Source organism: Oxyura jamaicensis, chromosome 2 (assembly GCF_011077185.1).
Source record: "Oxyura jamaicensis isolate SHBP4307 breed ruddy duck chromosome 2, BPBGC_Ojam_1.0, whole genome shotgun sequence".
Classification (NCBI taxonomy): domain Eukaryota; kingdom Metazoa; phylum Chordata; class Aves; order Anseriformes; family Anatidae; genus Oxyura; species Oxyura jamaicensis.
The window spans coordinates 135,943,473-135,960,168 of record NC_048894.1 but is presented as its reverse complement, the minus strand read 5'-3'; the positions used below and the strand labels follow the sequence as shown (position 1 = coordinate 135,960,168).

Here is a 16,696-nt window from a genome sequence, read left to right as displayed (position 1 = left end):
ATATAATAAAGCAGCAGTTAGTAGACCCTACATTGTCTTCATGCATATTATTAGTTGAAGTTCGTAGCTAAAATTGTAAATCTATCAACTCCTAGACACATCTGTAAAAATCAATTATTTTTAAAGCAAGAAAGGAACTTTCTTTCAGCGAGCTTGTTAGCACAAATGGTTATGAGGATACAAATAAATGTTCATTATTCTACTCAGCAGTCCATGCAGTGTGCATTTTTTCAGATGTTTAATGATTCTTGTGGTCTGACAGATACTTGCTTCAGAAAATTTTGGAGAATAAGACAAGAGAAAAGAATATATTCCAGAAACAGTAGCTATCATAGTGAACTGGAAACAGCTTTTTTTTTTTTTTTTTTTAAAAAAGAATATCCTTGATTGCTAAAATAAAAATAAGAGTGCAGAATGAACCTTGTTTACTCAAGAAGATGACTTCTGAAGACTGGCAATGACCTTGCCCCAAGTTAAGAAGCTTTTTTTTTTTTTTTTTTTTTTTTTTTTTCACAACAATGAGCAAATTAACCAGCAAAATCCCTCTACTAAGAGATGATTTGTGTCCAAAAGTTTGTTAGGGCACCATCAAAAGCCATGGCTGAATCTGCTCACAAGCAGAAAGCCAAGACTGAGATGCTAAAAACCCATCTTCTGGCTGTGTCCCCTGTAGGTGACATTTTCAGATGGCTATTCCTTCTACCTTCCCCCAAAACTTTCTTGATTTTAATTTTTTAATTTTGATTGTTATGTGCTGTGAAGAGAACATTTTGCAGGAGCTAAGCTCAGCCTTGGAATTGGCAACATGATGAAGCTTGGTCAAAAGATGATGGATGAAGCTACCCATTTCCACAACAAAAACAGGACTGTTCTACCTGAAACAGGGGCAACCTCACAAGCAGTGCAAATTGTCGCTAAATGACTGAAATAATGAAAACTATTTTAATAGAGTCCTAAGCCTGATAAGCATAGCTACACAGAGCCACAGATCTGTAACGGAAGACAACTAAATGCCCAGGTTCAGCAAGAGAATTACATTTTTTCATCACCACGAGGCACTCACTAGCAGACTATAAATTCTACAGAAATATTTTCTCTGTAATAAACAGGTTTTTATCCATTTTTTTTTAAGTCTGTCCCACACAACCATATACACATGGCACTACTTGTCTGTGCACCAATCTATTTTTCCTTTTGTGTTTCCTGCTTGGCACCCCCAAATACGAACACAATGTTCTGGTGTACATGCCATAGGGCAAAACGAACGGGGCTTTTGCCCAACCACGTTTAAATGTTTAATATCACTCAGTAACATATGATTTAAGAACATTCAAAATAGGGCAGAGTTTGAGTAAATAGTTGCCACTAAGCAGTAAACTTTTGGAGCCCCAGCAGCATGGACAGCTGGATGGCATTATTGGTAGAGCAGTTCCAGTGCTCTAGTCAGAAACAGATGGACTCTGTAAACAGCATGCACCGCTGAAAACGGGACCATATTTTGCTGGATGCAACAGTCACGGCTGAAAGCTGCTCCCAGGTCATCTCCTCACTTCCCAAGGCCATCAGCAACAAACACAGGGCTCTGCAAGGGGGCCTCCTTCCTTCTGGCCTGCTAGTTAGGACCAGCAGACAAACAAACCTCAAGGACATGCCAGTTCTCTAAGCAAAGCCATTTCACCTGTTCCTGATGGTGCATTAGCAGAGAACCAACAATGCTGTGGCAGAGCACCTCCAGAGAGCATCACTGAACTGTCCTGTGAGCAAAGAAAACTGTGACAAAGAATAAAGGACCACCCTCCCAGCTCTGCGAAGTACCTCCAACCCAAGTCTCCTACAATCTGCTCCTTAACGTAGTTTATAACTTCGCAGCATTTTTTTATATTTGGTCATAACTTCACTAGGATCAACTCTGCCCACAAGTGACTTCAGAAATCAGAAAAACAAAATGTTTGCTGCAATTCTAAATATTTGACTTCTACTAGGAAAACATTTATAAAGCATGCAAATATCATATGATTAGCTGACCAGATAAACCAAAATGCCTAAGGAATCATACATTAGCTGTCACTGAATTATGAAACATTTTTTTAAAAGTGTTCAATTCTGCATGATTTCAGGAGTCAATGGTGACAAGTAAGGGGTACTAAAGAAAGAGAAGAACTCAATAACAGTACCTAGTTTTCTGGAGATCTTTTTATTCAAGATTAAGCATAGCTTCTACTGCTTCATAGTATTTCATTTTACTTCAGAAAACACAGATCCTTAGATCTCAATACCCTCACCAGTCTGATAATTGGAAAATAAGCCTACTTAGAGTCCCAACAATAAATGCCCTGTTACCAAAGTACTCCTACTCTCACAAGCATTTCAAACTACTGTTTCAAAAGAAACCAGTGCTTAAAAGAGGAGAGATTTATTTACCTCATCTCCAAGTTCTGATGTACAAGGATATTTTAAAATAAAAATTTAAGGGAAATTACATTGATTTTCAGTGAGAAAAAAAACGAGTTCCCAAATCCAAAAGCTATATAGTGTGTGTGTGTATAAAGTATAGTATATAAAGTATACGTGAGAGTATATAAGTGTATGTGATAGAAGGCACCACCGATCCAAACCTGTGCTCTTCTCTTGCCACCTTGAATCCGAACTGAAAACTTCTGTACCGCTTTCCTGTGGTGATGGCACTCTGGACTCGGGTGCTTTGCTCCAGTTCCAGGTACATACTTGTGTCCACTGCTGCTTGCGTTTTCACACGACCAGCCTGCACTGTGGTCACACAGCTTCTGTGTGTACAGCCCTCCCACAGTTCTCTGTTTATTTTCTGGGTCTTCTGCAAGGTCTGCTATCTTCACTGGGGAAGCTGGATAGTGTTTATTGTACCACACTTGGTATTTAACACCTCATTTTCCCAGTAGGCTAAGCCAGGCTGCTGGCACAGCTCTCTGTAGCATCGTGTTGCTGGTTAACCCTTGCTCTGCCAAGCTAAGAGTGTGTTCCCCAAGTCACAAACACTTTACTTTCAGGGGCTCTCTGGAAAATATGTATCAAGTCCTTCAATTCCGGCTGCTACAGCAGGAGTATTCATGACTGTGCCATCAGGAGACAACTCAGTGGGGCAGCCCCAAAACCAAGCTGGTGTATGACAACCATCCCAAACACCTCGAAAGCCAAAGGCACCAGGAGGAGGCATGGCAAGACACATGGCTCACGCAGGCTGAGCACCAGATTATTTTTAAGCCCTGTAATGCATTTTCAACTTCCATGAATTACAGTGTAAGAATATAGAAAAAATGAAATCGTGACTTCATCTTTAAAATACATACTTCCTCCATTGGACAACATTCAAACACCACGTGCCTGTTTCTATCCTTTAAAGTATGTTTCCATAGAAGTCTTCTCACAAGGGATTAATGGCTGTGTTTTGAGCAGAGGCTCTACTGGATATTCAGTGCCAGTGGTGATAAATCAATGACCTTCTCTATCGCACGGTGTGTGTGTTTAAGATTCGTCCTCTTTCCTGTAATAACTCAAAAACAATGTCAAGGGAGGAGAGATGCTCTGTAGTTCATGCTAAAGTCGCAGTTCTTCCATCTCTTACTCCATAGTAGGGAGATTTCTTTCACAGAGAGAATTAGGAAAACCTTCCACTGGCTGTGTAGGACACCACTTTTTCATTCAGGTCCTTGCTGGGCAGATCATATCCAAAAAGAAATCGGGAGGTTGGGCTTGTTCCAGCTCAAGCCTCCTGCTCCTCTGGGTGGTCTCCTTCCTTCTTGTGTGGGACAAGTTCCTTTCCCAGGATAAATCAGACCCTTTAAACCCCACAAGCCCCTGCCCCACCACCCTCTCCAGCTGCTACCAAAACTGGCTCTGTGCACAGAAGGGGCAATTGGCAGCAGTTATGTGGGACTTCAACACCTTTAGTAACTGTGGATAACATCCCCTCTCTTGAGCCCTATATAGAAAGGGTTCAAAAAGGACAGAAAAGGACAAAAAAACACCACTGACAACAGTTATTACTGCTACATAGGGGCTGCCTTTGGCTTTCCTCATCTGATAGTTAAAAGACACAGACATTTACCTCTACTAAGCTGCCTGCAGGTCTAACTTTGGTATTCTTGATATAAAGATCTCAAACACATAAAAGCAATAACATTCTGAAGTCCTTTCAGCACTCCTTATCATCCACCCATTTTTAAGATAACAGCAAACCGTGGTTAGATCCGAAAGCTTTTCCTTTCCTGAAGTTAAAGAACCTGCAAGCGATCTACGCCAGTCAATGAAGTCCGGTCAGCAAGCACTGTGAGCTACTTGGAAAACCAGTCAGTCCTTATTACACACAAGACACAAAATACTTCATTCTCGTTTCCACCACCTCAGATTTTTATTTTTGTTTTTGTAAAAAGATAAAAACTAGGACTGCAGGCACTTTAGGGCCCTGTTAACTATCAGTTAGAATGTGTTCCAAGGTATTGCACTACCACAAGCCAGCACATGCATTACTGGTCCATTACTCACTAAAATCACTGTGTGTGGCATGGGTGTCAGGACACAGCATATTAATAATTTCCTCCATCTTTCTGGACCAGATTGCTGATGCAGGCAGTTTTCAGTTCTGAAAAATAGCTGTGGAGTTCCTCAGAGCCCCGCACTGGAAAATATCTGTCCCTAGCTATGCAGGTGTTGTGTGGAGGCAGCCAGCCACAATCAGGAGGATATTTAGCACGTCAGCAAGAAGCACCATCTTGCCTTCATCCTTACAAAGAAGCACTCTACATAATCCTGTTCCCCCAGATGAAATGGATTTTCTATGGCTGCTTGTGGCACAAGCCACAGGTCTTCATGAGGCTCAGGAGAACAGCATGGGTACAACTCCCATGGCTGTCAACCACAAGTTACTGATACAGTTAAGTCATTGAGAGAGAACTAGGTTGCAGGTGCTCCAAATTTGTAAATCCTTCATCCATTCCCCAGTCCTGATGGCAGGCACTACCTGCAGAAGAGTGCATGAACCTATCTAGGACGGCACCGAGTCCTGGAGAGCAGCACTGCAGCACTCCCTTGTAGACACATTCATTAGCTCCTTCTAAGGGGCTAACTTTGGTCATTTGTGCTGTGAGTAGCATGAGAAGAATTTGTGAAACCCATTATCTAAAAGTCAATTAGTGTTTCAGGTGTATTCTGAGACAGACAACCCAAATGCAAAAACCTTCCATAACAGCACTGCAAGCCACCACAGCACAAATCTAATTGCTGACTTGACAACTCCAAACATTCCCTTGCCAATCCAAGATAACAAGACTGTAAGAGTAACCCAAGTCTGCAGTGGGTTTAGAACCAGAAGTTGTGTGCCTAATTATTCTGACTACTTCTACAAATGCCCACACCTGAGTTGTGTCCTGAGTTAATAAAACCAAACACGGCAGGGGAATAAACCTACATATCAAAACAGCGAAGAGAAGACCCAAACCACGTTCCAGAGCAGTTCCTAGAAGGGAGGTGGATGACATGAGGTGGTCAGCCAGCTACTGCCACTAACCCTGCACGGTGCATGAGTTCCCATATGCAGCGTGGCTGAAGGTGCTACAGAATATGTAAGGGCAGCCACGTTCTGTCAGCAGTCAAAGAAGCGCTGTGGATGGGGGGAGAACAGCTTGCCTGTTTGAGCGTGGAGGGCAGAAACACACACATATGATGAGTATGCACACCAAAACACACAGCTTATCAGAAAAAGCAAAGATCTATATTCTAAGTCTGCGTTACATTTTATGGTGAGGTATAAATATCATATTAGGACTTCTACACAATGGACTTGATAATTTAAGGGGCTTAGAGTATATGTGCTACAGGTACAATTTATTTTTCTCCTAACAAAATAAAGAACACCCAGAGATCTCTTATTTCTAATTCATTCATCTAAATCACAGATAGACTTCCTGGTAACACTGTGGTAGAACTAATAACTACTAAATCGCCGAATCACAGACTAATTGAGGTAAGAAGGGACCTCTGGAGGTCATCAGGTTCACCCCCTGCTTGGAGTGGAAGCTGACAATCATTGCAATTATTTCAGACCCTTGACATATAAAAGTTAAGAGTGATGTTGTAGAACAGTGCACCCATAGTATGGTTCACTCTGCATAGTTTCCAGTGGTCAGACAGCAAGCCTTAGCAGTGTGAATTCTTACTTTATGACAGCATCAATCTCCATGTTACAATTTTCTTCAGTTGCCAGTTGGACAACAGACCTTTTCATTATCTTGTTCTTTAGAGGCAGGCTTATTTGCACTTTCTGGTTCTGAACTGGATCTAGACATCAGAGTTTCCACTAAATTTGTGGAAGAGTAGCATGGCAAAGCTGAGAAATTTCAGTTTTACAAATCAGAGAAGGAAATTATATGAAAGCATATATTATATGACATTTAATATGTATGCGGGCTGCTTAGTTTTGTCTCTCAAAGTACACTCACAAACCATAATGGACTGCTCCTAATTGCAAACAGAAAGTTTTTCTTTACAAAACAGATCCAGTAGCTCTAAAACATATTCGCAAACCCACACTGACCCCAGTACCAGCAGCAACACAAAACAATAATTTGCGGATATAAAACACTCCATTCCCCATACCCCTTACTCATAAAGAAAGCACAGCCCCACAATGAGTACACTGTATTAAAAGAGCTTGTTACTGATGTGCAGGTCATAATTAAATAGCAGTGGTTAGTGCTTTACCTTCCCGTGGAGAGTTTATAAGTCATGGGAGAGCATTTAGAGCTGATTAGCTTTTTCCTAGTTTGCACAGACTGACTGAAGCATCTTTGCAATTACAGCTGGGTCCCAGCTCATAAGCACTAGAGTGTGTGTGGGGGGGGGGGGGGGCGGGGGTTGTTAGATATCCCAGTGAAGTCAATGGAAAGACTCATGTAAACTGACTGTGAATATCGTACACAGGATTTAGGATCTTAACCATATATAATAAAGTGCTACCTTTTCTAAAGATGTAAAACAAACCAAATTTAATTTGATGGACATACCTATAATGATATTGGTGTATAGTACATGAGAAAAATCTGGTGCTTAAAGCTGATATATCTATAAGATAAACTGATATAATCTGTAAACTGATATATCTATAAGAATAGTGTAGCATTCAAAAGTTATTTTGGATCAGAAGTTTCAGGGTTTTGTGAAAAAGACAAATATGTATTTCATTAAGCTCTTGATTTCAGGAGCTAAATTTCTTCTGAAGTTGTCAGCTCCCTGACAGCAGCACAGCTATAACACATAAAGCAGCATGCCCTCTTTTCAGATTTCAGTCAGGATCACTGGGTGATGGCCCAGAAAGCAGACCCAGGCATTTAGGAAGCATTAGATTAACCAGGGGGTTTCAGTCTTCCTTCTGAGCCAACTCCACCCCGCTGCCGAGCGTAACGGCAAGGGTCAGTCAAACCCTGCAAGTACTGCGTTCGGAAGCAGAACTGGGTGGTCATTAAGGGTGCCACAGCGATTTTTGTAGGATTAAGAGCACCACCTAGGCCGGGTTCCCAGAGCAGGCACACGACCCTCAGCACGCTGCCCCTCGCCCCTTCCCCATCCCAGAGGCGAGTCCTGCTGCGCCCCGTCCTGCGGGAAGCGGGAGAGGACACCTGTGAGATATCTCCCTAATAAACCCTTCCAGGTAAAGCGCCTCCAGTTCCTCACCGAGCTTAAAACTCGGGTGTTGCTTCTCCTCCCAGCACACGGACAACGTATGAGTTAGTGAAACATGGACAAGGAAGCGGGCGTGAGGGGAAATTTCCCAACCCCGCGCACCTCCGGGGGCGAGAGAAGCGTTTGGAGAAGGGGAGAGGAGAATCCTCTCGGTGGGACCTCGCTGCCAGTTCCCTCCCCAGCTGCGAACACCCTCGCCTCGCCCTCCCGCTGCCCGCCCCGGGGGTCCCGGCCCCTCGCCCGCCGCCCTTACCTGAGGGGCTGCCGGGGCCGCTCCGCGGGGCGGCTGCGAGCAGGGCAGCGCCTCCTCCTCCTCGGCACGGCCCCGGGCAGCCCCGAGCGGTGTCCGGCGGAGGGGTGGCCCCTCGGGAGGAACCAGGCTCGCTGCCCGACCCGCCCCGGCCGCCTCTTCGCCGGGAGGCAGCCGCGGGGGGCCGGGGCGCCTCTGTCCTCAGCGTGCACCCGAAGGGACGCGGTCCTCACTGGGACGCGGCTGTCCGCACGCTGCCACCCCCGGCAGGGACGAAGCGGGGTCGTAAGCCCCTCACGGGACGCGGGTCGTCGGCTCCGTCCCTTCCCGTCCCTCCTCTGACAGCCCTACGCCTTCCCGCACGGAGCCGGGACCCGGGACCCGCCGCCCGTCCCCTCACGGACGCGGGCTGCCGGCCCTTCTCCCTCCCCACCAGTTGAAGTCTCAGCCCCAAGCCCCCCCTGTACCTCAGCCCCGTCCCCCCCCGCCGTCCTCCCCTGTCAGACCTGTCCCTGCCCCGTCCCGGGGGCTCTCCCCGCAGCAGGGGAACGCGAGGCCGCCGGCAGAGGAGAGCCGGGGCCGTGCTCCTTTCCAGGGACGCCTACCGAGGGAAAAGCTGGGGAATGGAAATCCCATTCCCCGCTCGGAGGGCCTCCGGGGCCAAGGCAAACAGTCCCTGGTGAATCATGCGGTGTCTCCGCCGCGGCGGCTGCCTCTGCAGCGAGCCGGTGGGAGCCCCGTCAGGGGAAATGCTGCGGGAGGTGGTGGGGTGAGGGGGTCGGTACAGCAACAGGCGCTGCTTCGCTGTCCCTGCAGCTGCACGGTCAGCAGCCCAGGTGGAAAAAGCAAACCATGGGGTTTACATCAACACAGCTTTATTATGCGTGAAGAAAAACAAGATATCCAGCTTTCTTCCAAAGCAATTGTTACTTTTTTTTTTTTTTTTTTTTTTTTTTTTCAGGTAAACAAACAAGCAAAAACAGCAAAGGTGAACTGACTTTGTCACTTCCAACAAGAAGCTCTGAAACCTCTAAGCCCTGCAAATTCACGTTACAAGAATGCATGCTGCATGGGGTGCCAGCCAGGTCAAAGAGAGAAGGGTTGTACCTCCCAGTGCTGCTCGGGAGGTGAACAGGCTTTGGAAATCAGCTGAGCTAATTTTGAAGAGTTTGGCAAGGCACAGTAATTGTGTATGAAATCTAATCCCTGGAAAGGGAGGTGTAAATGACAAGCATACCACAAACTAAGAGGGGCCAGATTCACCCCATCTTTCCTGCTGAGCACTGTCTCTTGAATCTCTCCTGCAGCTAGAAGAAAGGAAAAAGTAAAAATAAAAAGACAGCTAAACTAACAGTCCTGTGGCTAGACATTACAACAAACTCAGCAAAGCCAGGTGCAGAACAGTTCGCATGTTCTGCTTCATCCTTTGTAATGCAGTGTAGCAAGAGGCCCCAGCCAGAGTGCCAATTAATGCTCTGTAGGCTCAAAATACACAGTCTGTATCCCAAAGATTTTATTGTGCTTTGTCTTGATTTACCAGGTTGCTAGAGAAAGACACGAAGCAGGAGAGCAAGAGTCATGATGAGAAGATGACTTGAGCATGCAGAGGCTCAGCTTGGCAGCTTCAGCTCCAATCTACACAGAAGAAATCCCAGCACTAGCTATTTGCAGACACTGTGCAGCCTGCTGCTCTTGGCAGATTGAACACACACAAGGTATCACAGCTGGAGAAGATGGGCAAGGGTATGAAGGCAGTGAGTCAGCATGCTAAGGCATCGATTTGTTTTGTAAGAGAGAGCTTAGAAGACAGGGAGACCTTTGCTGGACAAGCAACTCAATGATTGAGCCTGGCACGGGGCAGTTGCATGGCCTCTCTTGGGACTGTGCAGGTCACTCCTTCCACCACGTGTGTAGTCAGGCTCACGGCGTACACCAGAGACTTCTTGCATCTCTTCGACCCAGTTCCTCAAACAGCTCTTGTGTTTCATGTCTCTGTTTCAAGGGCTGACACTGCAACATCCCACTCCCAGAATCAGAGACTTTTTGCAACCCTTATTTTACCCTCTGACATGAGCAAGAATGTCTTTGTGGTCCCTGTTCCATATAAAAAGGCATTTTATTCTCTAGATTTTCATTTGACTTTATTGATCAACTATTTCATCTGTTTAATAAGGCATCCAAAATTCTCTGTATTTCCATGTTGCAGATTCTCACTGTCTCTTCACTACTTGTCTTTCCTTGAGTTACTGCCCTCCACTCCCACTGTGTTACTTCTCTCATTGCTCAGTCTGACAACATTTGGGAAGGTAGGCAGAGCAAATCTGGGAGATATTATGTTAAAAAACCTGGAAAAAAACTCCTATTAAGTTATGCTTTGATCTGCAGCAATTACTAAGCTGCTTGAAGATTGCCAATGAGATACCAGAGGCTTTCTGAGTCTCCTCTTCCCTTTCCTGGCTTCCCTCAGTATCTGTAAGGATAGTTCTCAGTCTGGAAGAAACTCCCAGTGATGTAGTCTGCTTTCTAGTTATCACATGACATGACATAATGTAAATCATTCCAGAACGTAAGTTCCATCTTAAAAGCAGATGAATAGGGAATTATTAAAAACAGTAGGGAACTAGTTTTGTGCTGGCAGTTGGAGGACTCTTCCAGACCTTCCTCTTTCTGATAGTTGGACACTTCCTATGGATGTCTAGCCTAAAAGTATTCATGACCATTTAATACTTATTTTCCAGTATCAATGTTGTCTTTCAGTCTGAACAGCTTTTTTTTTCTTTTTTCTTTTTTTTTTTTTTTTTTTTTCCCTCCAGGGCTTTCCTAGCTAGCTTATGTAGTGACAGCAATAATTTTCTCTCTCAGCCTTTCTTCTTGTCTCACTAAACAAGCAAGATGTCACTGTGCACGTGCTGAGCTGGTTCCTGGGAATGTGTGTGACAGAACTGAACACGATACGCCACATGGGCTCTCACCAGAACATTTCTATTTACTGGAAATACTTTGCCTGATGTGGTCTAGGATTTCATTATCATTTTAATTGGCTGCATTGCCACTGCTGGCAGATGGTCATCCTTGTATTGTTAATATATGCAGCTGCACCTGTTTTCTGGTGGATGAATCCTAGCTAGTATATGATCTTTCATTTTATACTATGGCATTTCATCTCTCTATTAGTTCTTTCTTTCTGAAGATAATTCAGTCCTTTCCAAATGAGATCCTCCTTTTCCGTTCCATTTGCAATGTCTATTGACTCTCTTGTGTTTCATTAGAAAACTTCAACTTTTGACTGCCTATTTCACAAGTGAAAAAGTTGAATGTTAACAACATTTTAAAAATGATCTTCTAGAAATCGCTAATAACTTTCCTTTATCTTCCCCCTCTGAACACTCCTGCATCCCATTTTCTTATTGTCATTAGCTAGATCCCTGCTTAGCTCACAGTCCTTCTCCTAGTTCCCATTTAAACTAGTAATTTCCCCAGTGGGAATGCTTTTCTGAACTGCAGACAGATTAGGTCTACTGGCTTTCCTTTGCCTTAAAAAAAATAAAAAAATAAAAAAATAAAAAGCAGGTTGGATGAGCGCACAGCTTAATGTTGAGAAACCAGCCTTACACTTACCACTTGCCCATGTTTTGCAATATCTTTAATTAATCATTGCTTATTTATTTATTTATTTAGTCCTCTAAAATCTTTACTACTACTTAGGTCAGAAAAAAAGCCAGGATTGCATTTGTACAAATTAAGTGCCTCCTAGGTAAGGATTGCTTTTCATTGGGCACCATTCCTGACTCTTTAGAATTGTTAAGAAAATTTGGTATGAAAACTGTGTTGTTATTTGGATGGAAATAGTCTGCTCCTCTTGATGGGACTGTGTTTTAGAGTTCATGTCTCCTTTGCTTGTAGTTGCTGCCATTCTTGCTTATTATCCTGCTGTTGGCTATGTTGGCTATAATAAAATATTTATAAACAGCAAAGTTTTTAGCAAGACAGGGTTCTCAAAGAACTAGACAAAGGTTTTGTTAGTTTCTATCACAAACAAGAAAATATTTAGACCTTGGTAAAAAAAAAAAAAAAAAAGACAAGAAAAATAAAGGTTGAAATAAATAGATTAAAGTGGTTGTCGATGTAATAAAAAGTCTATGGCTTTTGTCAATGGAAGAATTCAGTGGTTTATTTATTGACATGCAAGGTCCAAAATGTTCATAAGTGAAGCAATAAAGCTGTTGTGCTATTGAGAGTCTTTATTAACCTTCTTTATTGAAATCAAAGCAGATTTTTTAAGTCACTTCAAAAGTTTATTCCTGACAGACCTATGATTGGAAATGTTGTAATGTATCTGTATGAGTAGCTAACAGGGTTTATAAGTCATGCTGCACTGCAATTAATCAAGCACAGTTCACAGTGCATATGCAAACTTAAGTTCATCAATCAAAGCACCAGGCTTAGTTATATAATTAGAAGAGATGCTCTTTCCTGGGACCAGTGCTCACTGAAATTAAGCGGTCTGCACTGATTCCTGAAATGCTGGCTCTGCTGGTAATTAGTACCTTTAAAAAGATGCAACGCAAGTTCCTGTTAGTTACAGTGGGATTTTCAAATTCTTACAACAGCTCAAAAGTAAAAGTGTATTCATCCTTTCCCTTCTCTACTACTTTTCCTATGTAAAGACAAGGCAGGTTGTGGTTTGGTTTTTTTTTTTTTTTTTTTTTTTTTTTTTTTTGCTTACGTAGCTGTTGAGATTATAATTTCTGTCATGTAGAGCAGGTATGTTAGCCAGTAGTTGTTGAAACAGAAGACAAGAATATAGGGTTCAAGACTATATTTAATCTGTTATCCTGAAGATGTAATTAAATAACATGCTAAATCTCATCATTCCACAAAAAAAAAAAAAAAAAAAAAAAAAAATCATTTTGCTATGGTGTGTACTTAACTTCTTTTCTTTGCTGTTTTGAGCATCTGTTCCACAGGTAGCTTGTGTGATTCTTATTTGTACATTATATAGTTTCTAAAAAGAAAGGATGAAATATATTTTTTGGAAATCCATACTGCTTCCTTACATGGATCCTTTCCATTCAGCTGATGCTTCCCATAATTCCAGGAACATGCTGCTGATTAACAACAAATTCAGTACAGATTCAAATGTAATGATAAAGAATTTATTTCATGCTTTTGGTCAAAAAGACTCATGAGAGTTAGCAATGGGTCAGTGATGCATGGTTCTGTTCTATCAACTTCATTTTATTTATATATAAAACCAGGGAGAGTGACGTGGATCAAAGGGTTTGAAGGAGTATGAATTTGTAGAGAGCATGCATTTACTTTTCTCCCACACTTCTGTGTTGATTTTGCTGTGTTTTAGGTCCAGATGCTTGAGGATTAGGATCTTGTCTGGCTCTGTACGTAGTTCTAAGAATCACTTCATATTCTTAAGTCACCTGAGAAAGGCAAGTAACACACTGGCCAGACATTATACAGCCTCACTTTGGTCTTTCTTATCTCTCCCCACCATAGCAATCCAAAGCTTCCATCTTTCTAGTTGCCATGGATGGCAAATGCAAGCAACTAAAGTCTCCTGTGGTGGCTCGGAGAATTGGGCAAAAGGAAGAAGTTTTGGTTCTTGAAACTCAGATATTGTAGTCACCAAAGTTTTTCCTGCTGAAATCCTCCTGGAAAATCCATTTGTTTCCTTCAAATGTTATGGAAGAAAGTGAGAACTCTTGCAGCTGGCACTTGAAAACCAAATATTTGTCATATGTAGGCTAAGTCCTTTCTTCATTATCCTCAGGAAAATTGCATTCAACTGCAGAAAGCACTCACCTACTTTAACTGGCTGAAACATTGCCCCAGGACTGCCAGTCTGCCAACTATATTCACACACTTTACTTTTGATGTAACTTTCACATGTGTACAGTAAAATTGCATTTGCAACATTTCACTAGGCAACTTAAGCCATGCCATGCTTAAATTCATCCTTCTCCCCCCCCTTTTTTTTTCTTTTTCAGAGACAAATTGAGTATTTGCTTACTCAGCTCTTAGATAAAATTGAGATCACCATACACAAGGAGTCAAACTTGGACTACAACATGATCCAGAAAGCATGCAAGTTGCTAGCTCTAAGTCTCTCCCTACACAATGAAAAAAGAAAAAAAAAAATCTTTTTTTTTTTTTTTTCCACCAATTCTCAGCAGTTTCTGGACCGTAAGCAAAATAACAAGGTTCTTAGGGAATCTTAGGTAATATTTATGTTACGGTCAAAACAGGCACCTGAGTTTCATCCAAACTATAACTCTGGCAGAATTTAAGCCATCTGGCTCTTAGTGGTGTTTGTACAGAACTCTGTAGTTCCAAGACGAAAAAAAGAAAATGCCAACAACATTTAAATTGTGATGATTTAGGTGCCAAGCAAATAAAGAGTTGCCAATCCAGTCTTACCCCTGGGTGCTTTTGTGGCATCATTTGCAGCAGAAATACCAGCCTGGCTGATCTGTTATTGCCATTGTCATTGAGATTTGCCCTGATTTCATCTGTAATGAAATTAATTGACAACTTTAAACCATAGAATATTCTATTATCACAGAATATAAAAATGAAGCAGACCGGCTTGTAACAGGTGTCAAGAAAAATACAGTACTTACACACAGAGTAGGTTTTATTTATTTTATTTTATTTTATTTTATTTTATTTTATTTTATTTTATTTTATTTTATTTTTAATGTTAATACAAAATATGACTAGAGTAACTTACCTGTCTCTAAGTGACCGAACAGAAATATATTTTGTTAAAAGGCTGTTATGGCAAGGCACATTAATTGATACAGAGAACTATGGCTATTACGAACCACTCTGGTGTCAATTAAATGTTGCAGACTGAAGCTGTGGTACTGTTATGATGCTGATGCCCAGTTAAGTCTGACTTGTCAACCATCTTGAGAAGATGAAGGGGTGTGTCCACAGGGCCTCATCCAGGAGGCATCAAAGCTTGTGCTGAACTTAGATTCAAAATAGATCACTCACAGTCTTCAAGATAAGCATGTGTTCAGATGTTTATGGTGATTTCTTAAAAACAATCATCACCTTAAAACAGATTTTGGTCCTGAAAATTTGGCCCTGCAACACATAGGTTTGTGGCAACAGCCACTGGAGAACTCGGTGCTTTATAGAGTGCATGAGGAAACGTAGGTGCTGCCAAACCTGTTCCATGGTAAGAGACGAAAAAAGGCAGGTCCTTGCTGCCAGGGCTGGTCCCATACTCCTTGCCAGGCTGTGCAGAGGACACCAAGAGGCAGGAGAGGACTGCAGGTCCACCCTGCTCTCTGCAAGTCCTTGTGCTCATCACCCTGTGCTCACTTTCCCAGACATGCTTCCAGGGCAGATGATCCAAGCCTCCGTGTAAATGGCAGTTTTTAGTAATAGCCAAGTCCCACCTGCAGCTAGGGCTGTGCTGCATAATAAACCAGAAGCCACTTTTGCATTTTGTTGGGAGCAAATTTCTTTGTGCTGAGTGAGTTGGAAGAGCACACCAAGGAACTAAGGTGGCTGAATGGCTTCGGGGAGTTTGTGCATGAGCTGGGCACCAGCCCACTCGTCTCTGTCCAAACCAGTGGTGAGTTAAACACAATTATCAGACCTTTTTCCTTATCTGGATCCCCCTGAGGCCTAGGCAGCAGGTGAATGCTGGGCTCCACAGCCTGCAGAAAACCCAGCACACCATGCAGCACTGCAGACAGCAAGGGAACAGCAAAACATCTAGCAAGTTTAAGCATCTGTAAGGGTACACTGCCACTGAACATGTCTAGACATCAGTTTTGGAATAAAACACCCAAGTCCTTGCTTAAACCTCCTACACACTAAAAGAGAACAATTTTCCCTGCATTAGTTCACTCCTGAATTCATTTATGAATTGCCTTGCAAGAACATTCCTTTATTACTCAAAAAAAATTGCTAACAAGTAAAAAAGCTCTTACCAAACATTATCGAATATGAAAGATGGGGTGTAGGATAGCAGAAAGCCATCTTGTTTCTTGTCTGATTTTTCTATCCGCAGGTTTCTGCTATTGTTACACTTTTGTTGGTTACATTTAAGATAGCTTTTATTAAAGTTTTGTCCCCTATGCGCTTACTTATATGGTGTCCTTAAGTCACCTCTTAAATCTGAGTTATTAAAGACATTGCATTTCCTGAGGTTTTCACTTGATGGCATATTTTCCAATAGCTCCTTCAGCTCTTCGCTAACCCATTCTATTTTTTTAAAACATTCTGCTTCAATTACTTACAGGCTTAAGGTATAGGCAAAACATAATCTAGTCTCCTTTTTTTTTGCCTTTTTATTGATGATGTATGCTCTTTAAAGTCATGGATTAAGAATTTTAAACACCGTGGAGTCAAAAACTGATCCCTGTAGAATTTCTCTTGAAACACTCACTCTCTGAGAATTCTTTGCTTACTTACAGCTGAGATTTATCAGCTGTTTTGCAATCTATTTCATATGTGCAATGCTGTTGCTATATCATTCTAGTTCCCTGGTCAAAATATTATATTGTATCAAGCAGAGTGTCTAAGAAATGCCCAAGTGTATAATGTTTGCACTCAAACCCATATTGATCCATTTCATAACCCATTAAAAAAAATGAAAAAAGAAAAGAAAGAAAAAAAATATAATATGGATAGTTTGACAATGCCTGTTTCCACAAGCAGTCCTGTGTTCAATTGTCATTTTTTTGTGCACTAGATCACAAA

The 16,696-nt window shown here is 42.2% G+C and overlaps 1 protein-coding gene and 1 long non-coding RNA gene across 15 annotated transcripts in view; one reads left to right on the top strand and one right to left on the bottom strand.

Moving 5' to 3' along the window:
- Positions 1 to 8,611, bottom strand: part of MATN2 (matrilin 2) — a 66,864-nt gene extending 58,253 nt beyond the window's left edge. For 9 of the 14 annotated variants that reach the window (XM_035319585.1, XM_035319584.1, XM_035319590.1 and 6 more), the window contains exon 1: positions 8,467 to 8,611. In XM_035319585.1, coding sequence (XP_035175476.1) covers positions 8,467 to 8,596 — 130 coding nt within the window. In that variant the 5' untranslated portion in view covers positions 8,597 to 8,611. Of the gene's footprint in view, positions 1 to 4,518; positions 4,592 to 5,440; positions 5,526 to 6,732; positions 6,750 to 7,963; positions 8,188 to 8,466 lie in introns of those variants that run through there. The other 5 variants (XM_035319588.1, XM_035319596.1, XM_035319592.1 and 2 more) reach the window with 5 other exon arrangements.
- On the top strand, positions 5,091 to 13,932 carry LOC118163128. The gene is made up of 3 exons (XR_004748866.1): positions 5,091 to 5,103; positions 9,501 to 9,675; positions 13,320 to 13,932. It is a non-coding gene; the product is annotated as an uncharacterized LOC118163128 (long non-coding RNA).
- Positions 13,933 to 16,696: the final 2,764 nt, after the last annotated feature.